The following is a 23,791-nucleotide window of genomic DNA, read 5'->3' as shown; positions in this document are numbered from 1 at the left end:
AAGAGGGGATCAAGATGAAAAGTTCCATAAAAAAATCATCTCAATCAGACTTCTGGATCAAAATTTATGAATAAATCAATTCAAACCAATATTAGCCATTGGATTTAAATCCATTTATTTTTAAATTTCTTTTTAAGACTGCGCGCTGATGTGTCACCCTCCCACTGGCTGACGACTTTTCAACTTCTCTAGGCGGGTTTCTTCGCGTTGCGCCACGTACCCCCCTGGCAAAAATAAAAACAAAAAAAACTCAAAATTTGCAACTTAAATACGTTTTGATACACACGTACGCATGCGTTTTGTTTTTGCCTCGACTGATTGGAGCTCGCCACGTCACCGCCCGTGCGTGCGCTTTGTATGTGCCGCATGGGTGGTAATCTTACTGCCCGCAGGCCGCTAGCATTAACCATCGTCGGATTCTCATCCAATGGCTGTAATGAGGCCACGTTGTCGCAATAGAAGGTCGCCTGGTTATTTACACATAAGTCTTTTTTAAAACATACAATTTCCGCCAGACGTCGCCCAAAAATAATTGTATATATGCCTTTTGTGCACTCTCTCTCCTCCAGTTTTTCCTAAAAACATTAAAACAAATATTAAATCATTTGCAATAAAACCCTAGAAGAATTTAAATAACATCTTTACGCCTGCAACCACGACCGAGAGCTGTTTTGAGGGTATCATTACAAAAAGCCCTTCAAAATTTGAAAATAATCTTAATACCCATTTTTTTCTTATAGATATATCTTTTTTTCTTAGAAAAAATGCATTTCTTCTTCAAATAAATCTCAGAAAAATCCTAGAAAATATTTAAAAACCCTAGAAAATTCTAGAAAATTCACTGATTCATCCCCGTACTGATAAATCTCAAAATTAAATATTAAACTTGCCATTTTCATTCAAAAATAATTATGTCAAGTTCAAATAAATCCCTTAAAATTCATATAATTAATAGAAAATTAGGGAAAAATCAGAAATCACTTGAAAGCAGTATTTTAATGTAAATAGATGATAACAACCCCATTTTAAGCTCTTTAAATGCATAAAATTGTGCTAATAGCATGAAATAAAGACTGAATTTAGGGTGCTATCAATGAGCTTTAAGATCCATCAAGTGTGTTCTTGGTGTCCTAGGTGTGTGGGGAGAAGCATTGGAGAAGAAGGGAGATTACCGGCCACTCTTAAATTGTCTTGTTCCTGGCGGAACATAAGGATCTAAGATAAGTGTCTTCGTCTTATGCTGTCTCTTTCCTGAAACCATAGTTAATGTAATTAGAGTTTATCATCGTATCTTCACTCACATTTTACTCTCTTATCTCGTCTCTCTCTCCTCTCCATCATACCACTTGACATCCAATCTATATCCTTGTTCATACCATCGTCCATAATCGTGTTCGTCAGATTCACATACTTTTTTCTTAGAACTAATTAACACATAACTTTCGTATTTGTAATCGATATCACTAGCTCATATCTTCGAATCTTGTTCTCATCTATCCTCTCGTTGATCATCACTAGCATAAGAAATTAATTCCTTAATCTTCATTCCCTGTGGAGACGATCTGTACTCATCACTAACTAAGTATTTTTAAGTACAGTTAAATATATTTTTATTGAATAATCTCAATTACCAACGACAAATTAAACCCCTAAAATTGAGATTATCACCTACTTCCTCCCACTTACTAATTTATTATCTTCCACCCTTTTACTATATTTATTATTATTGGTTATCTCTTCTACTATATTATTATATACTCAATTCATCTATTCACTTAATTTATCATCTTATTTTCCCCAACCCTAACTTAATCATTAGATTTACCTCCAAAGTTTTATATCTGCGGAGATGACCTCAAACCAATTATACATATTTGAGTGAGTTTTCAATTGTTTGATTTATTCCGCCTCAGGTTACAGTGACACTAAAATTAATACCATAATTTTCCACCGTCAAAAATTGGCACTATTGTTAGGGACAGTCGTCTCTTAGAATGGATTTGACTTTGAGTTAGTACTCTTTTCTATATTTCTCACAACTATTTTCTATTTCTTGATCATAACATCCTTGATAGCATTTCATCATGTTATCAGATAGTTATGAGGAATTGGTGGTAACATCTTATCTATCCTATTTTAGTTTACTTTAAGTTGTATAATTATACTTTATTGTGGTATTGCTAACATTTTTTCAGGTATATGTACCACTTAAAATAAATTGAATTTTTTTCTTTTATTTATTTCAGATATTTTTATTTTCTGTTATGTCATTTTCTCTAAATTTCTATTTTCATTTTTATTGATTTAGTGTCCTAGATTTTTGACATCAATGTTATTCATAACCTCTACATATGTACCCTCTCATGATTGATCATGATGGCAACTATAGTTTGAGACATCCTTATTGAGAATATGAATACCCATCCTTGCCTCTGGATGGCTATGAGACATCAAATGACAATTGGATATCCATTGATACAACACATATTCACACATCCAACAACATGAACCTTCCCTTGACTACTCCGTAGCTTATGAAAATTACAAGGATGATCATAGCCAGCACATAGGACGTGATGGCTTTACTCGAGACTGTCACTCATATTTACTTTCTAGAGACAAATCATTCCATAGTGCTACAAATAATCACATTTATGGGGACAAGTATTCCTACCACCATCACACTCTTGGCAAATTGTACGAGGATGATGGAATCTGTTGACCAGCGAGAATCATAGAAGGCAACAATAGTTTACATCACTAGATGATTTACACACATATTTCTGCAGTCCTGACTTATATTGAAGAGAGTTAATATGAATGAATTGTGGTTCCAATGACAGGAACGCTTAAGTTGGGTAGGCACATGACCAGTACCTTACCCCTGATAGTTGGAAATGCGAAGCCCATGAGATGTTCAAATTGAGCAGATTGATGAAAAATCTTGAAGGCATTGTTCTTGAGGAGCACACGGCATTAGCCAAAAGAATGTAATAGATGACTTATGAACAGAATGGATATGATTTTGGGGAAATTTTGAAGAGGATCTTAAAGTCAAAATTTTTGGGGATGAATCAGAATCTGCCCCTAATCATACACTAAAATATCTCCCGAGGGAACATGAAGGAGTAGATATGGTGATTGAGCCACCACTCCACGAGGAGATACATGGAAACTCTATGATGATCATTAATGAAAATTTAGGTGTATATAAGTTGGAGTATGATACTTATCAAGGAAAAAAAAAATGCTAAGACTCCTATTGTGCTACATTAGATAATCTATGAACGGAAGATGTAGGATTAGGATTGGTAATCAAACCTTCAATTTATGAGGATATTGATGAAGCATCTACGATAATTGCAGATGAAAAAGAAGGTTCATTTGTTTTGGAGGATCATATATGTACAGGAGAGAACTTATGTTGGACTATCCTTTGGTTGAGATGGATGAGAAGCCAAATTTGGAGGAACATCAGAGAATCTTAATTCTGAATATTTTCTCAAACATTTGAATCATGTTTCAAAATCATTTTTGAAAGCAGAATTCTGAATTTCCTGAACATCATTCAGAGTAAAAAAAAACCTTGACTTTCCACTGTTATTTAACTCCTATGTTTCCAAAGTCAAGGGATCTCTTAAGTCAACCTAGAACTATGGGTACATTCACCTGGGCGTAGAATTTGTTTTTTGGAATTCTGTAAAGTCTGGTTGAAGACTATATAATGTGTTTTCTGGGAGACAACCCAATCCACTATCATGATTATTTATCATCTGTATTTCACTTTATAATTCAGTTAATTGTGACAACTTTCTCTCCCTAACATCCATCATTTTCTCTTTAGAGATCCCCACCTACATGTCTAGTTCATCTATTTTAAAAATCACAAAATTCTATCTCTAAAATCCAAAACTAGGGATTTTAGTCCACCGCCACTCTCCAAGGCGTGAGTGGGTCTCGCGTGCACCAGGCCAACCTGATGCAGGATGATTGGACTAACCGGGAAGGCTGACTAACTTGAATATGATTGGATAAATCAGGTCCCAGTTACACGATCAAATTTGAAGATTTAAGTCTGGTGTAAATAGTGATGGTGCAGCCCCTTTCCTCGTTCGAGGGCGGGAGTACTGTCTTACAACCACCGCGGTGAAAACAAAGCAATAATTTCAATAAATTCGAACGGGCGATCGCTAGAAGATTCAAAGGCCTACTCAACTGATTGCTAGAAGATTCAAAGCCAAATCAGATAATCCGACGGTAGTGGAAAAACAATCGAGGAAAATTGGATGAACACGAACACCGAAGAGGGAAGAGAGTACCTCAGCACTAGGGAGTGTGTCGTGGTGATGCTGGAAATTGTAGTTGGGTGTCGGTGAGCAAGGGACGAGTATGAGGTTGTCAAAGCATGAAGGCAGTCGTATGCACGTGCCTGGTACAGGATGGGCGGCTGGAGCGTAGCGAGCATGGACGGGCGTTATGAGGCTGACAGGGCGGGGCGGAGAGCTCTGCACATGGTGGGGCAAGGGCAACCCTACGCGCAGCTGGTGAGGGTGGAAACCGTACGCGCATAGGCGCGAGCACGCGGCGGGGATAGGCGGACAACCCTGCGTGCGATGGGGCAAGGGGGCAGCCCTGTGCGCTGTAGGCCTGTGCGTGGTGGGGCAAGGGGGCATCCCTGCGCGTGGCAGGTGAGGGCAGTGGCCGTGCGTGCGGTGCGAGCAGCGGTCGTGCGCACGCGGGTGCGAGTGGCGGCTGTGCGCGCACGGGCACAAGCGACGGGGTGGGGGGGGTGGGTGGGTGATGGGGGACCATGCTGTCGAATGCACCCTGACTCGTTGTCAACCCCATCGCGAAGCCCGAGCCGATGTGAAGAACCCGAGCTTTCACTACCAGGTTTGAAAACCACGTCCGTGTCGTGGTGTTTTCTTGTGTTCGTGTTGTTTTACTGCTTTACGGAGACCCCTCACGGTTTTACAAGGTCCGTCTCACTTCGTTTGTTGTATTTCATCATCCTTGACTGCGGGGAAGGCCACACCTGCGTGTGTACAGCCTTTCCCCTAGGGGAGTTTGTATTTTTCCTTTTTCCAATTTTTGTACACCTTTGAAGGAGGGAGAAGCCCAGCAGGACTTCTTTCCCCTTGAAGGTCCCTTTAGAGGGGGAGGAGCCCACTAAGCCTTCTCCTCTAAAGAAGCCCATAAGGGCACTTCCCCCCCCCCCCCCCCACCAATAAAGAGGAGGGGGAGGGCATCGTTTCGGATGGACTTGCTTGAGAAAAAAATGAAGAATATCATTTGTTTCCCTGTGTTATGAGTTCTCTCTCGTAGCTAGCTAGGCTTCCCTTCTCCTCCCTCCCAGGGCCGTCTTATGCGCCATCCTCTTGAGACCATGTGGAATAAGATCAGCTGAACGAAGTAGACAGCCGTGGAGGGGAATCCTCCTTCACCGGGTTCCCCCTCCCCTTCATCACTGTTGCACCGGCCGCAGGACCGTTAGTGCTTCACGGCCGTCTGCCCTTCCATGACCTTTTTGCTTCGACAGTTGCGAGAGGTACGAGAAATCATCACCCCGTGAGGACCGCGATGTGTCGACGGTCAACCCTTCAATACCTGTGGGTCAGTCGTCGTTCCTCCACGGGCTTGTCATCTTCCAACCGTTGTTTGTCAGTGCCACGTCGCCCGACGGTTGACCCCGTCGATAGCGCACTCCGCTGACCGTGGGACAGCGTTGTACAGATGGCGTGACCCCCCTTCCGTCCGGTGGATGCAGACTATTCTTTCGCGCGTCGGCCATCTCGCTACGTAAACCCGCTGCATCGGTCTTCTGTGGTCTCCCTCAGCGTGCAGATTCAACTGGGATATCCTAAACTCGCTTCCGTCCAGCCGGACCTGCCAAATATCCTATGGTGTGAATTCACCTCTGTATCATCTCAAGAGGCTCGTGCCGATAATAACACTCCCAAAGCTGCTAAGAAGACCAACGATTGTCTTGCACCTGCTAGGACAAGCGTTAAGATTGCACCTCCTTGACGATAGCCGCTGACAAGGGGACTGGGCGGCCCCACTTGGTGACGCCACCCTAACCTGTTGACTGAATAGAAGACCCAGCTCGAGATCAGCAGACCCAGAATGAGCGCCCATCCTGTTCCTCCGTCGGCGGCTGCATTTCCTCCTTCCGAGCTGATAACCGCCTTTCATAGGTCACCTCCCTCTCCCTCTCCTGTCTCAATTTGCAGTATAGTCATCTTTTTCAGTGCCGTTTTTCGTCTGCTCATCTGCCTGAGAGAACTTTGACAACGACATAGGGCTAGCCACCCTCTCGTGTTAGGATCTCCCACTCATGTTAGGTCCCTCGATTCGTCCCCCACTTCATCGGTCTTGGAGCTGGTCTTCTCGGGTCATTGGGAGCCTGGGCTAGGCTTGACATTCCCCGTGTTGTCTCTTGCCCTTCGTCCCCTATCGATGATCGCTGCATTTTCTCGTTCAATTTTCCTTATAAATTTGCTTGCAACTCAGTTACTTAGCATTCCGCTCATTGTACCAACCCCTATTAGTGCAACGCGACCACCCGACATGTCGCGTTACATCAGTGGGGCGGATAGCCCTGCGAGCGGAAGGGTGCCAGCGGGAGGCCTGCGCATGCAGGCGCGGGAGGTGGCCTACGTGCGGCGGCGCGGGTGGTTGGTCCGTGCGCACGGGCATGTCGGGTGGCCTATGTGTGATGGCGGTGGTGGAGGGCCGGCGCCCGCAGGCGCAGGCAGGCATCCTGCGCGATGGCGTTGGTGGAAGACCTGCACGCTCAGGACGTGGGCGAGCAGCTCTGCGTGTGGAGAGCGCGGGTAGACGACCACAAGCACGACAGGCGCGGGAGATTGTTGACCTCCCTTGAAAGTGACAGCGGCGGCAGGAGGGAGCGATAGCAGCTCGGGAGGGATGACAGCTAGGGCAAACTTCTTTCAGAAGAAGAAACTTCAATTCCAAAGAAATTCACCAAGTGTTTCTGACAACATTGGCCTATGTATAGGCCTTGGAGGAAAGAGGAAATAAGATAACTGTTAATTAAAAATTCTAATATTAAATGACGTTGTCGACGTGTCAATGCCTTACGCCAACGGACAGTTCTGAAGTTGGCATTGGCAACGTGTCAAGACGCAGGATGTCTCATGTGAGAGTGGAGGCACGTCTTGTACTGGTGTGTTTTCATGGTCGCCATCAGAACCACAAGCAGCCTGACTCCTCCACTAGTCTATGAGGGGTATAGCTGCATGCCTACCGGTACATAGAGTGCCCTCCCTTGTTGACTTAACCAAATTTTAACCTTGCCTGTAATAGGGGGATTAACCATGAACCAGGGCTAAACTGGTCTTGACCAGTCTAAAGTAGCTAGGTCCAGGCCAGTCAACTCAAGGGGCCATCTCGAATATCCTAAGGTAAATAGGGTGTTACATTAATTCACATATTGCAAAAAAATCAGTGAGAAATCCCTAAAAACAGTATTCATAATAAATACCATTCCAGCATCTAAATAAACTCTACAAATTTCTTGATTATGATAGTTATCATTTTTCCGTAAAGTTAATTCTAACAAAATCAAAATGTATATACATATGTTCCTTTTCAGTACCAAATAAATTCAGGTAAAATGATTTATATATTGGTAGTTATTTTCATATAACTTCTGATAAAAGAACATCCCGAAAATTATATAATATATCATTCAATACACAAAAATCTTCAAACTTATTTTTATCTTTGAAGTCATTTTTTTTATTCTGAACCTCCAAAATATTCTGAAATTGAAGATATGTCATCCTTTTGATTGACCCCTTACCATGTTTTTATTATAGAGTATGAAGTGGAGATTCACATAAAATACTAGTGCTAAGTCTAAATTAAAACAGAAACATTTAACTCAAAAATTGAACTGGTCATCATTCTGGAACTAATAATTTAATACCACAGTGATTGCTATTTTAATCTATGCACAAAAAACAAATAAATGTAAGATTTGTGACATCCGATAAGCCTATCTTTAGAGTTTTATAAAACTTAAATGAATTTCTCAGTACTAACCACTTCATTATTCAGAATTCCATTTAATGAAGGTAATGGGCACCCAAAATAGGACTGGCCGTCCAGTACAATAAGTGGAAATGTTCTTTTACTACTATCATGCGTTCATCGCTCATACCCATAAAATTTACATCCTGTTATTATCAAGCCAGTCTACTCGATATCATTACGATTATGGAAGTCTTTTACATGCTGACTAAAAATCAGGGTTGCTATCACATTGAAAATCTCAGGATGCACTCAACAAGTTTAACTTCTAAATTCACTCTCTTTAGATCAAGAATGAAATGAATTTCTCAAAATGGTGTTATTAACATTTCTTATTTTCAGAAGAAATTCCCCAGATAAGTACAATCCATTGACATAAACTGTTTGAGAATGTCATTTTTAATCTTTTTCTTTTCCCTGAATCTTTTTATTACGGATTCATAGTTGTGGTGCTGCAGTGAAATAAAGTTTCATAAGAGTCAAGTACCTCAAAATGAAAGTAAAAAGAACACCATGCAAACCATGGGAGACAAATGAAAATAGAACTACAAAGCTGAAAAGTCATTAAGACTTAATGATTGGTTGGCTTATTCAGGAAGTTTTCAAATGTGGATAGAAATAAGAGCATGAAGTTTTTTAGCTTCAATGTAGTGTTTTAACCATTTTTCATTAACTTTAAAATTATTACCTGATTTGGGTTTCATGATCATCGCAGCTTCACATTCAAAAATTTTAGTCATTTGTTATAACTCATGGAGTTCAACAAACATTTTTTTGTTCATCATCTAAAGCAAATTCTAGCATTTTCATTGCCAGTATCCTTTATGCTGCAGAGGTAGAGGTATATGTCATGGGTAGAAGTTTTTTTTCAAAAAGGAGAGATATATAAAAAAAAAATTTCAGCCATTCTGCATGCCCATGAAGCTTCCTCTAATTTGTTTTTTTGAAATTCACAACCTGGGACTACCACTTTTAGAAGGATCTTCTTGATTGATGATTGGGGATTACAAGACATAGTAACTCTGTGTTATAAATTAAAAGTCAGTCAAAAATAAAGCTTTAAGACAACAAAATATGGTTAAGGTTTATATATTAACAAAAAAATTCCACATTTGGTATATGATTTCCTATTAGATATACACTCTAGTCATTTGGAAATATAGTCAACAACCATGAAAATTAACTCAAATGCATGTGAATTAGGAGAAGCTCCCATAAAATCAATTCCATGTTTATGGAAATTTTTAGCTTCTAAAATAGGTTTTATTGGCATAGGTGATGGTTTCTAGTGCTTTGGTTGACGGTTAGAAAACTATTTTCTTTCCAAGAGAACCTAAGATCGATTCCAAATCAATCTCTAAAACAAATCAAATGTTCTATATTTTGGGGGACCTTTTTCTACCCCTAGCTTTCTCGGCAGATTGTTATGATGTCATTCATGTGTCTAGAATCTATAAGTATCCACACAATCAAGGTGCCCATTGATGTCCACTTTATCTTCTCCAACTCTTTTTGAATCTCTAGTAGAACTTCTCACCGTGAATACCCTCTTTTTGGTTGACAGCGGAAATGAAAAGGACAAAGAGGGAGACTAGCTTTGGTAGGCCCAAGGACTTAAGATGGATGCCCCTCTACTAAATATAATTTACATCAAATATTTCACAAAAATATCTTAAGTAAAAGTAACTTTAATCTTATGTGTGGGGCTGATGTATCACTCTAGTTAATTACTTTATTGATTCATTAAATACTATTAGCAAACCTTATTAATTAACTGTATCAGTATAATGATTAATTCATGTGTATTTAATCAAATTGATAGAGAAAGTTTTTAAAGTGGGGGGTGAGCTACACCTGGTGTTCTAGAAGGTATAGAGCAGTGCTCAAACTCTCTCATGGAACATTTACTATTATTGGTTACGGTAAATATATAATCCTTCACCCACGCGTGACTCTTGAGTGACTTAGGTTAGGATTATTCATCACACCCTAATCCAGTTAGTATCGATGTGGAATGGGGATGATTAGGGAACACCTTCTCCATTATCCTTTATATTCTAACAAGGGATTCATCTAAACTGTCTTCCTAGAATTCAATCTCCTCCTATACCAAGGACACAATCCCCTTATGACCACTCACTCAATCACATTTACATACTTCTTACTCTATATGAGCAAAGACTTGTTTGAAATACCTATGTATACTTCTCATGCAATCACTCAATCCCATGGTTAGAGACTCCTAAGACATAGTAAAACATAGTCATTCATTCATGAGATGTCCTTGGTGTTTCAGGTCAACAGATCACTTATACAACTGCATCATGAATCAGCCTATTTGATGTTTAGGTATAATACTATTCAGGATTCATAAGATCAAAGAACACCCATTTTCTAGCCTGTGTATCCACACTAGGGGTCATAGGATCAGCCATACTTATCATATAAGTATGATCATATAGTGACATTATATCCGGATAATTTGATGCTAATTTCAACTATCAATCAAACAGAAATTTTTAGAATACCTATTTAAAAATGATTGATCTCATCACAATTCACTAGGCTGCTGACATTGTCATGGACTTCATTATAAACATCTAATAATGAATAAATATTTCTTTCAATGAACCTAAATTAAACATGGTGGTGTGATTGGATTGAAGGCCACATAATATCCATGAGTAATATCTAATTAGGCAAAATTAGATATTCTTGACAATATAGTACTGTAAGATGAAAATCAAGCCAATAAAAACCCATTTTGAACACTTGATAGGATGTTTGCTCTGATGAGTAATAGTCTTGTCATGGCTATGGATGGCAAAGGTCAAAGATATGATTTTTCTCTTTGATTGGTACACATCTCTTTATAATTTTTCCTCCCATTAGTAAAACAGATCATGTTCATTTGAAAATTTTAAGCTTGTTTCCTTGAGGTACTTCTTCTTTTTTTGGATGTTGACTCTTGAGGCCTCTTATATGTCACAAAAAAATTCACAACATACACACAACAAGGTAATTTTTCCATGAATGGTGAGTCACTAGTCAGCAGAAAATGTATCTCAGATAAAGGTTAAATGTGTAAATGTTAGAAAAAAATTTAGCAGAAAAATTCTGCTAAATTTTAAAACATCATGATCAAGAAATGCTATCACTTGTATAATAAGAAATTAATAACCAAATTTCTCTAATGCAATAACAGCAGAAATTAATTCTGATCTCTTAATTCAATAACAATAGAAATTTCAACTCGAGAATGTTGTAAGGTCTTTCTGACATAATAAATGACCACATAAGTCTTTTCCTTCCTCTCCCCAACAACGAATTAACAGAAAAATCAGATGCATCAAATGTTAATTCACAATATAGACTCCAAACAAAAGCCTGTATAATACATGTCTGAATTATGCATTTTATCCATTCATCATTCACAACATGTAATGGCATGTTTCATGCTCAATGCCGCATTTTTGAAACTTAAGCCTCAATATTTCGCGCTGAAATCAAGCATTTGCATGTCTCATCATATTTATTGTAATTTTAATTATCATTTTATATCCTGATGACAAATCTCTATTCACTGTGAAAAATAAAGAGGTTATGCTCAATATTGGCGTATTATGCACTATGGTTCATAATGTCACAATGGGACCTTTTGTAATGATTAACATAAGCACTCATTAACAATCTTTAATTATTGGCATCATGAAAATATAATGAATGGTGACATGTGACATTGAAATATGAAATTTTGATAATGTGCATACAGTAAATAAAACCACAAATAAACCCCAATCCATATCTCTACATACAAGCAATGCATGAAAATTTTGCAAAATGATTTAAAACCCATAAAAATAAGAACATCCTTATACAGATGAATTTAGCTATTCTAATGATGAACACATAGTTATATGCCCGTTTGGATGCAAATAAACATGCAACAGTTATTCTAATAACATGATCATTAGTCTGTTAGCAACCATTGAACATAACTTGGGAAATTCATGCATATAACCAAAATATCTGAATCAAAATGTATGTATTTCCAAGTTATAACATGTGAAACTAACTAAAATAGAATTTACACAAAATTTATGATTTTTCTGCAGTTTTGGGTAGTTGACATATTTTTCTTATTTTGTACTGGTTAATAAATTGAGATTAAGGGTACAGGTAGAAGACGGGAGGATTGTATTGAAAGTATCTTGAAATTGAGAATATCTTGATCTTGAAATCAAGAAAGAAACTTTGAGATTTCATGGAATGAAAGTATCTTAAAGTAGAGATATTTGGGATTGATTTGAAAATATTTAAGAACCTAGAGACAGAAGGAAAAGTCATGGATTGAAAGAGCAAAAAAGTGTGAGAATTGGGGAATCTTTGAGGATTTTGAAGGAAAAATATGGTGAATTTAGGGGAGGGATTGAATGAAATATCTTTAGGAAGGTATTGAGAAGAAAAGGTGAAAAATGTAAGGATGTTAGAGAGTTTCTGAGGAATATTTTAGATTAGATGCAATTTTTAAACATAAGATTTTGGTGAACACAAAACAGAAATTTAGAAGAAGATATCTCAAGAAGAATGTTATACAGAATTGATAAAGGAGAAGCTATTGAGTAAAGAAAGGAAAAACTCTGAGGGCAGATTAGATATAAGAAAATAAAAGTGTAATGATAGAGTTTGAAGGGGAAAGAACAATGACTTGCACATAGAAAATAAAAAGAAATTTTGGGTCATCAAGTTGAGTATTGGGCAAATTTACCAAGACAAATTTGAGAGGATTAGTAGAGGGGATTTTGTAAAAGTACAGGGATCCTTACTTTATTTGTTTCAGTACTTCCTTGTGGGCTTTCACCTATGTAGTCGGATTAGATTAACAAAGCTGGAGTGACCAGCATATCCTAAATACCGAGACCCTCCAGTCATCAAAATCTAGGGCATAGTATACCCCACTGTCCAGGAAAATGATTCTTCCGCTACTAATATCCTCATAGTCATATAATAAAAATCATCGGTTTGATTAGTGGCTTGTTTTTATTCAGCCCTATGTCGTCATTTGTCATTCTTCCCGAGTCTATCATTTGTCATGCTTCAGAGGGAGAGAGGGAGAGAGAGAAAGATAGATAGATAGATAGCCAGACGGATAGAGAGAGAGAGAGAGAGAGAGAGAGAGAGAGAGAGAGAGAGGGAGAGAGAGAGAGAGAGAGAGAGAGAGAGAGAGAGAGAGAGAGAGAGAGAGAGAGAGAGAGAGAGAGAGAGAGAGAGAGAGAGAGAGAGAGAGAGAGAGAGAGAGAGAACCGGTCGTATGTCAGGCATTCATCTTCAAAATCGAGCTACTTGCACGGGCGTGCACTTGTTCCAGTGTGGCCGTGGAGTTACGTTATTCGACGGTGCATGGAAGAGTTCAAGCGTTTCAAGAACCACCAACTTACAAATTCACGAGCTCTAAAGCCTCCGAGTGCAAGAAACGTACTCGTATGTATGCAGTTTACGAATCGAGCGTTCAAGATGAAGATGACAGCGAAGGGAGAAAAAACTGACCTACGTTCAAGGCGCGAAGTGCTGATCAGCGTCTACGAAGAGCTACCGCGGCGGCCATGTCCGCGAGATCATCCGCTTCGTTCTTGCGTTCGAACAGCGCTCTCCACATCTGTCGTTCCTCCAAACGGCGACCGGCGAGCAGCGCTCCTCTCTTACTACAGACAACTTCGACAGAAGGGCGGAGATCAAGATCAGATCACCAAGAAGAAGATGAATTCGGTGGCTCAGGTGAGTTGAGTTTGAATTACGGCATGGAGAATAATGTACACCCCACAGTCCAGTCCAGGAGAGAGAGAGAGAGAGAGAGAGAGAGAGAGAGAGAGAGAGAGAGAGAGAGAGAGAGAGAGAGAGAGAGAGAGAGAGAGAGAGAGAGAGAGAGAGAGAGAGCGAGAGAGAGAGAGAGAGAGAGAGAGAGAGAGAGAGAGAGAGAGAGAGAGAGAGAGAGAGAGAGAGAGAGAGAGAGAGAGAGAGAGAGAGAGAGAGAGAGAGAGAGAGAGAGAGAGAGAGAGAGAGAGAGAGAGAGAGAGAGAGAGAGAGAGAGCGAGAGAGAGAGAGAATGCTTAACATTGCATGTGGAACTTCCATTACAACAGAGTTAGCCCAACAAACTTACTGTTGAGCTTCCAACAATTAAGGAACAGTAAAAAGTCGACAAAACAAAGAGGGATAGGAATAGGTCATTCTAAGACACCACCAATCTGACTATCTGAGCTTCGCCCGGTCATTCTCTCTCAATCAAAACCTCCACTTGTTGGGGTTCTAGACTTGAGCCGGCACTGATTCCTTCATCAGAGAAGAGCGAGAGAGAACTGCTTGCCCAACTGTCAAGAAAAGTGAATCCGGACCCAGAAAGCCAGTGGCCTGGTTTGCCCGCTGAAGCTTCTCCATCACCTCGCCTACTGGGTTGACAAAGGAGACCTATGAAGGGAGATCACATGAGTTTAGGCATTAGGGTTCAATGGACGATGAGGAGGTTTACGGAAGAAAGCTCTGCGGACAATGATGCACCCTCACCTCGAGTCCTCTCTTCGACATGGATTTCTTTAGATCGGTGAGGAACGAAATGCCACTCGTATCCACGGCGCTCACAGCTGAGAGCCATTGAATCCGTGAAACAGCCAAATTTTACGTTTAAAATCCCTCCATCTTAAGTCATAATAAAACCCCGATAAAGACTACCTGATAAGTCGAGGATAAGATGATGAAGCTCCTCTTGCTTCTGCCGTTCCTCGTCGTAATCTGCTATGAATCTCGTGATCCTGTGAGAAACGTACCAACACGAGAACCAATAAACACGAATGGTAATGAACGAAGATAGTGAATGCAAACGATGACAAAACTCCTCATCGTCATCCTACTGCTGATGAATGATCAAAACGATGGAGACCCGTCATCCCAACTGCGGACGAGTCGTCATCTTATATGAACCCACGAAAGATCGACGAAGACGATAACGATTTCGTCTTCGTCATCTTCCTCGCGGTAAAAACGAAAGACTGCGCAAATCACCTCTCGTTGAGGTAATTGGTGTTAGCAAAGTTGATTGGCGCCTCAACAGCCAGGATTAGGAATCCGGGTATCTTGGTGGCGTCTCGGTACTGGTGAACGCTGCGGTAAAGTTCCGTCCCAGGGATGTTTCCCAGAACCTCCATCTTTGGCCTCGTGATTTGTAGAATAATCCTAAATACGGAAATCCCAACCTGCAAGATACAAGAGAAGATCGTAAAAGCCCCGCTAATTTGTTGTAAGATAATCGGGATTATCTTACGGCGATGGCGAGCCCGTCCTGAACGGATATGAAGATGACACCGAGGAATGCGCAGAGGCAAACTAAGAAGTCGACTTTGTCCATCTTCCACACATGGCGAGCAGCCTGAACGTCGATCAGGCCGATGACGGCTGTGATGATGATGGCGCCGAGGACGACGTTCGGAGTGTAGGCGAAGAGCGGCATTAGGAAGAGGAGCGTCACCATTACTGTCAAGGCCATGATGATATTCGACATCGCCGTCTTGCACCCGGCGTTATGGTTGACGGCGGACCTCGAGAAAGCGCCTGTTCACCGCTGAAATCTTGAGCTACCTCGTCCCCATGAACTTTCTTTTATTTGTTTTTTCTTCGTTACCTGTCGTTACGTAGCAGGAGGTACAGGAGCCCACCACGTTCATCAGTCCGATCGCCATCATCTCCTTGTTTCCGTCAACCTGGTAACCCTTGAGCGAGGCGAACGTTCTACCCACGGCCACTCCTTCCTGGGTATTCAGAGATAAAAATATTAAGAGTTTTTCGTCATCAACGAAATTATTACTCTCTTTCAAGCCTACGGATGATGACTGGTTTCCAAATGACGATTATCGTCATCCGCAAGCAGTAGAAAATATAGAATGAAAAAGAGATGTCGAGCGAGGCTCGGAACGGACGTCACGAAATTTGGATGGTAAGGGACGGATAATGACGAGAGGAGATGGTCATGACTGAAGTTACTCAGAAGATAGGGATGGACTCACTGTGAGAGATATTATCCCTGTGACGAGCCCCGTCTTGATCACAGCCGACAAGTACTTGCCGTCGAACAGCAGCATATCCCAGGACGGACGGTTGAGTCCTTTCTTTAGCTCTCCAATCTTTACAAATAAATTAAAGTATCGTTTTATAAATTAAAGAGCGATATTTTCGGAGAACGATAGAGAGAGAGAGAGTACTAACCACGCTGATGCCATGGCGTTGACCCTTACAGAGGAAGACCACAGCTGTGGATATGATGACGGACGTCAATGGAGCTCCGGCAGATATCCAGAATAGCCTCGGCTTCTTGATGCTCTGTTCAAGTCGCAATGAAGGTGTCATGTTCGAGTATCCTTACAACAAAATGTACTGTGTCCTCTAGAATCATTAAGTTTGTTAAATATTCCAAAATATTTTCTTGTCTATACCCTTATTTCCTAATTTTCACTTTCCCATGTCTTACTCGTCTGATCCCTATGCCATATGACAAGTACTTTATACGTACTTAGCAGCCTTACACCTATTGTACTGTTCTCCTTCATAGCGGCGACCGGGGACCGGTCCCCATGGTTTCCTTTTTAAGCATATAAAGGAAACAAAGTTCCGAAATAACTTGATTTTCGTAACTTCACAGTCTATAACTGATAAAAAAAATTCCCAAAGTTAATTCTGTGACTTTTTCTATGTTAATGAGAGTCTGTCTGCAGCAGTCGTGATTGACTGCTGACCCTTGAACTGACTGCAGGAGTCCTATGTCCTCAAACGCAGTTGTGTAAGAAAGTGGAAGTGAGAAAAGAGCATGGTTAAGATGCCGACAAGCGACCTGAAACATGATCAGGGTTTCCAAGAAACAAGCGGATGGAAGAAAACATGATCAAAAGACTACTCTGCGCCGTTCATACTTCACAAGGAAAGTGAGGAAGAGAGATTCAAAAGGGTGTGGGTATATCGGATTTTATGGGTCGGATGGAGGCCTCGATTTGACCTGCCGAAGAGCAGAGGATTCGGAGGACCTTTCGTCAAAGACAAAGGCAAGAGAAACTTTTTACATGTTCAGACCTCTTTTTCCTGAATTACCGGCTTTTACCGTGTTGGCTTCTAGCTTCTCCTGTTTGTATGGGCCACACGTGGCAGAGTGTTCTCCCTTCTCATTTATTCTTAAAGTATCAAACAGGGACTAAGAGTTCACCTCCTGAGGCCTATCAGTAACTTCCTAATGGCGGCCATTTGTATGTGGAATTCTCTACGGAGAATAATTACAACAAAAAACTTAGCCTAACCACGATTTCTGGCTTTCAGCAAACGAACTTAATTTCGTTCTTACCCTGATAACCGTCAGGAAAAAAGGATATTTACCAGAATAAGATGAGCGTTACATCCAAAAATTACATCAGTCCTTACCCATGGCCCCCCAATTTTCCTACAAATAACATAAAGTTTAACTTTTTTGATTAACCCGGTAAGTACAAAACTTGACCTAGAAACTGGAAGAAGCAATGAGAGATAGCTATGATATCTTTTTTTAGAAGGGTAGATATCATTTTTGAACAAAAGGGTTTATAATTCCAATGCTGTCTTTAAAATATTTGTCAGATAGCTTCAATCCTGGATAGGAGTTGCAAAAAAGGAAAAAAGGATGGCTTAAGTGGCCCTAACTAGCGCGAAAAATCAGGTGAAGGGTGACGTCTCCTTCTGTTCACTCACGAGAACAGTCCCGTGACCTCTCGATGCTCTCCTAAATCTCTACGATTTTCCTTCACGACGTGTCGTGATTTGGCGTAGAAGAAGACAAATAGGCCACGGGAATAAGGCTGTGCAGGCTTCCTAAGAGAAGAGAACGAACGAATACGACTCTCAAATAATGCAACAAAACAGCTTACTTTTGTAGTTATGGGAACTTACAATATGTCTTGTGATCAGGAGAAAGGCCAAGAAGCATAAGCCCATAAGAATCGTCTGCCAAGACCACTGCAACCACACCACGATACTCACACCATGAATATGTTTTAGCGGAGATAAAATATATTTTGTTAATGGAGGAAGAGAAACCTCGTCGGTCTTCTTGAAGACAGACTTAAGAACAGCAACGATGCCCATTTGTTTGGTGAAGTGGGTTATGCCGAGAAGGGCCTTGAGCTGCTGGAGAGAGACAATAATGGCTGCGCCGGCCATGAACCCAATGAGGGTGGCCTTGGAGAGAAAGTCGATAATGAAGCCTAACCTGAATCAGACCTTAGCTTTTACTTCACTTTATGTATACATCATCACCGAAGTAGTTGAACTAAGAGAAAGGAAATATCAGTTGCACCTGAGGATCCCGAGCATCGCCTGGAAGATGCCGGCGAAGAGGGTAGCCGTGAAGGCCAATTGGAGCAAGAGATATGGGTCGTTGTTGGGATACACCGCCTGCTGAAGCATCGAGCCCATGAGAAGAGAGGCAATGGCGACTGGCCCGACCGCAAGATCTCTAGAGCTACCCAGAATCGCGTACACCATCGGCGGCACAAAGCTTGAGTCTTGATAGTTTAGCGGTAATATTTTAAACACCGTAAGTATTCAGGAGTATAATAGACTATATCATTAAAGTGGAGATTGAACGAAAGTGAACTTACAGAGTCCAACGATGGGAGGTAGATTGGCGAGCTTCGCGTAGCTAATACCCTGTCAAAGAAGATAGACAACGTTTAATAGGAAAAGAAGCCCAAGTAAAGGCTTGGAATACTAAGCGCAATACACCGAGCATTAAGAGGGAAATGAACGCCGTTGAAACTTTAATTACGGCTTGAATATTAACAAGAGGACTAATGGGAAACCTGAGGGATGGCCAAGCTAGCGATGGTGAGGCCGGAGACGAGGTCTGATCTGAAATGAGAGAGGCTATACTTGGGAGCCCAGTGGAGGATTGGAAACACGTAACGGGCGGCGAGCGCACACTTAGCGCCGAGAGGCTGTCCCTTAAACTGGCGAAAAGGGTCGTCGGGGAAGAAGGTTTCTTTGAAACGAATCTTGAGTTTGGCCGGCGTGCCTCTCGGCGGTGGCGCCGCCACCTCCGGGAAGCCTATCTCAACCCGGACTGGCCCGTCGCCGCCGCGCTCGCCCATGTTCCCACTACTCTGCCTTGGACACGGTACGCTATTTATGCATGCATCTCAGGACGCCAAGAACGACGACAAGAGGGCCCAGCCGTGGCGGCCCTAGAGAGAGAAAGAAGGAAGAGAAGGATGGAGAGGCAAGATGTGACTTGTGGGCCTTAGGAGGGAAGAGAAATAGATGGGATCAGAGGTCTTATCGTTAGCCGGTTCATCCCTTCTTTCTTACCTTCGGGGCTCACACTCGACATGGACCCCTCCATCTCCACCGCTCCAGACGAGAAGAAAAGTTGGAAAATTTCCACCTCTCTCTCGATCTCTCTTTCTCTCTCAAACTTCCACCTCTCTCTCGATCTATTTCTCTTTCTCTCTCAAACTTCCACCTCTCTCTCGATCTCTCTCTTTCTCTCTCAAACTTCCACCTCTCTCTCGATCTCTCTCTTTCTCTCTCAAACTTCCACCTCTCTCTCGATCTCTCTCTTTCTCTCTCAAACTTCCACCTCTCTCTCGATCTCTCTCTTTCTCTCTCAAATGTCCACCTCTCTCTCGATCTCTCTCTTTCTCTCTCAAATGTCCACCTCTCTCTCGATCTATCTCTCTTTCTCCCTGAAACTTCCACCTCTCTCTCGATCTATTTCTCTTTCTCTCTCAAACTTCCACCTCTCTCTCGATCTCTCTCTTTCTCTCTCAAACTTCCCCCTCTCTCTCGATCTCTCTCTTTCTCTCTCAAACTTCCACCTCTCTCTCGATCTATTTCTCTTTCTCTCTCAAACTTCCACCTCTCTCTCGATCTATCTCTCTTTCTCCCTGAAACTTCCACCTCTCTCTCGATCTATTTCTCTTTCTCTCTCAAACTTCCACCTCTCTCTCCATCTATCTCTCTTTCTCCCTGAAACTTCCACCTCTCTCTCGATCTATTTCTCTTTCTCTCTCAAACTTCCACCTCTCTCTCCATCTATCCTCTTTCTCTCTCAAACTTCCACCTCTCTCTCCATCTATCTCTCTTTCTCTCTCAAACTTCCCCTTCTCACCCTCTCAGTCACTCTCTCTCTCCTCTCTCTCTTTCAAAAGCTTCCACTTCTCTCCCTCTCTAACCCCCATATTTCGGTGGGTTTCAACCGTGATCGAGTTTCATTTTATGCCTAGATGGGTAGCATTGTAGCAATGGAAACGAAAAGGGTATGTAAAAAAATACAGGGCTTCGACAACTGTGTCGCCGCTCTCGCACGTGTTAGTGCTCAATTTATTATTTGGTTTCCGTCCGATGCAAAGGAAATGAAGGCAGAGGAATCGGACGAAAACAACAAACTTCATTAATTCAGGGAGAGAGAAAGAGGGAGGCTTGTGGGTCAATTGAATTGAGGGTCATGTCTTCATATATACGTGGAGGGTATGAATAAATTTACATTCCCCGGAGTAGCATGCAGAAGTATAAAATGGATGTGTCACCCGTCACCTGGCCTAACTAACTCAATGGCAAGCAGAATAAACAAGATTATTTTAAAAAGATTTATTTCCGAGTTCGGTTGTCCAATTTGAGAGAGGATACCATTTTGATTGAGAACTTTTCTACTCTGAAAAAAATCATAATTCAACAAAAAAAGTTAAACCTTGGCTCACCGATGTTGCAATACTTATTTAACAAGTTGAACTCTAAAATTCATTTGAACTTAAGAAATTTGCACGTCATACAAAATCCCAAGAAACACATTACGTTTTTTTATCTTTTATCAATTTATTTCAAGATTTCAAGATAAATTGCAGTTTTAAGATAACAACAGAAACTTGGCCATATAATAAGGAAGAACTGGAAGATAGATAAAAAACCTATCCAATGAATGAATATGCCAGGCTTAAGACTTAAGAGCAGGGACACACCGAAAGGACACCAAGCAGAAAGGTTGGGGAAAACTGCGAACGGAAAGTTAATGTTGGTGGGGAATATCAGGATCCTGGATTGGTGAGCGACATCCAAAGATGAAGCGATACAACTTGTATCATACCAGAACAGCTATAAAGCTACATTAAAGAGATTCTAAAAAGAGAAAGAACTATTGACGTCATTCTACTTGGAAAGGATATGGACTGCTCTATAAGAGAAGAGAGAGGTAAAGAGACGGAGGTTAGGGAAGGAGGAGAGACGTTCGAATCAAGATATCTAGTCCCTCCAGGCAAATGATGACAGAGCCTGTCGGAAACAAGTAGAGTAGTTCGGCTTGTTTTATCGTCTTTCTCGGCGGCGGACCACTCAATTAGAAAGGTGTTAATTTCCTCATGTCTTCTGTCAATTATTAAAGGTGATGAGTGGGGCTTGCTGCGATTGGTCACTCATGAGTTATAGAAGGGGTAGAAGATGAACACCACTTTTTCAATCAAAACGAAAGACAAGTCAGCATTCGTCTAGACATCGCCACCTCCCCCCCCCACCCCATTATAGCATTCTCAGGATTGATTACTCTCTGTGTGAGGGATTCTGTATCACCAGACATTAAAGTTCGCATTACATGGGTTTCTGTAATTAAACTATGTAGCTTAACTAACGCATCATCCACGTCCTTGTTGTTATAACTGCCTTCTGTAGTTTAAATATATAGATTGAAAACAACACGACAGGCCAAACAAGCGAGGCCTTGCAGGACATCAATACTTAAGATAATAGAACAATGAGAGAAATAACATGAAGTACAATAGGGGTAGCAACCCTCGGTGTGACGATTGAATGTCATTCAAGGGAGATCTCTCTTACTTTTCTCTGGTACTAAGTGGAAGGCAGCCTAATCATAGATAGCTAGAAAGTGACAAGTCAAACACTAGAAAACAAAATGCATAAAAGAAATTATGCATGTGACACCCAAAGTGCATATTTTTGGGTGAAAAAAAACTCTGCAAGTGCATCTATGCTTGTCGATTAAAATACCTACTTGTGTACTTTGACGATCCATCGTTAAATTTCCATTAGAAACTACAGCCAAATAGGAAAACAACCATAACATGGATTCATAATCCTTTTATGAAGTTTGCGTTTAAAAACTGGAGACGTTGCCGTATATGTGAACTGCCTATTTACGGCCAGTTCAACCATTTTAACGAACCCATAGGCCAGTCCAAATCTTTCAATGGATAACTGTGCTATGTGGTCTGCCACAATTCCATAAAAGTACGGCATGAAACATTATACATCTTACCCATTTTTGTCTCATCAAAAATGATTCGTGCCCATGAAACGGCTATTGTCATAAGTTAATTTAGCTTGTGGTATCAGTGAAAACCCGTTATTGTTTATATTGAACTAAAACCATCGATTTTAATGACACAAATGTCAACACAGTTTTTGGGTACATACTAGACACATTTTTACAGAACAAACCATATCATCAAAAATAAAAAGTAAGTTGGTTCCAGAGTGGTTTTTCTTAGGGAAGCAAAATTCCATCTACCAGCTCTGTACATAGAAAATCTGTTTATAATTAATGCTGCATAAGACGGATTCTCTATTAAAAACCAATATACCTGCATTAAAAAAATTAAATAAGTGTTAAAAATATGAAACTGTGAGATTTATGATCCCCTTGAACCACTTAATGGAATCCTGTCAAAAAACTATGAAACAAAACAGAAGTATGTCGCTGGTTTTTAACAAAACGCCCAACTTTTGTAGTTAATAAAAGAAGTAGGTTCCAAATAAACATAGTAAAATATGCTTGTAAGACGAATCTAATGACTTTTTGAAATCATAATGACATATCTAGAATACCAAAAATATTTACTTAAAAATAAAGGAAGGTAAAGTATATAATATTGAGTGGGTAAATGACAATATACAGACACCCTCTTAAGCTGATAGTAAGATTCTGTGAATCCCTAGCTTGCAATTCAGCTTGTAGAATGAATTTCTAAGAATCCTCTTACTATGCCTTTTTCTCAGTATTTGTTTGCCAATCTCGACATGGTTATTTCTATCATGCTGCACCAGGTTTTAAGTTATGTTGATCATAGGCTTACTGCTACAATGTAGTGTTGTAGGGTTCTTGAAACAAAATTGCATTCTTAAGAATTCTTGTAATGCATAATGCTTCACAAGCCCATTTTCCAATTGCTTCAGAATCTGCTTCAGTACTAGGCCTAATCACACAATCATTTTTTTCCTCTATAAGTAGTGTGCCCAAAGAAAGAGAAATGCGCTGACACTGACCTCCGTTCCTTGTGGATCTTCCATAGCATAAGTATATAGATCAACAAAAAAACCATTTCTACTTCTAATAGATGTTCATTTTCTGGTTGCCCTTTAAAATGTGACAACTACGTCAGCTAATTGCATCATTTTTTATCTATAAGATGAATGAAATCATTTAACATTCCAACTAGAAAATAAAATTTTCAATCACGTTTTTATTCTTGTTTTTATGATCCATTGGATCTTTGGAGTTTCCTTATTTCAAATTTGAGTCGACTGGAATTTTGGACGGCTTGCATTTCATCATTGTGGTCTCTTTTGTAACACATTTTACTTGAGAAAATACAAAATCTTAGGAGCATAAATTGTCAATACTCTAATTCTTTCTCGTTTGACCCAGTGGTATAAAAAAAGGCTT

The 23,791-nt window shown here is 40.6% G+C and overlaps 1 protein-coding gene across 1 annotated transcript; it reads right to left on the bottom strand.

The window, feature by feature from the left end:
• Positions 1-14,153: 14,153 nt before the first annotated feature.
• LOC144713620 (putative sulfate transporter 3.3) lies at positions 14,154-20,211 on the bottom strand. The gene is made up of 14 exons (XM_078588264.1): positions 19,429-20,211; positions 18,924-19,304; positions 18,723-18,771; positions 18,419-18,626; positions 18,160-18,331; positions 18,013-18,078; positions 16,312-16,425; positions 16,113-16,229; positions 15,731-15,857; positions 15,374-15,660; positions 15,115-15,305; positions 14,785-14,864; positions 14,620-14,696; positions 14,154-14,523 (listed from the first exon to the last, which is right to left on the bottom strand). Exons 2-14 carry the CDS (start codon positions 19,209-19,211, stop codon positions 14,365-14,367), a joined length of 1,935 nt encoding a protein of 644 aa, XP_078444390.1. The 5' UTR covers positions 19,212-19,304; positions 19,429-20,211; the 3' UTR covers positions 14,154-14,364.
• Positions 20,212-23,791: the final 3,580 nt, after the last annotated feature.

Source organism: Wolffia australiana, chromosome 16 (assembly GCF_029677425.1).
Source record: "Wolffia australiana isolate 7733 chromosome 16, ASM2967742v1".
Lineage (NCBI taxonomy): Eukaryota > Viridiplantae > Streptophyta > Magnoliopsida > Alismatales > Araceae > Wolffia > Wolffia australiana.
The sequence above is the reverse complement of the archived record's forward strand: the minus strand, read 5'-3'. Positions and strand labels throughout refer to the sequence as shown.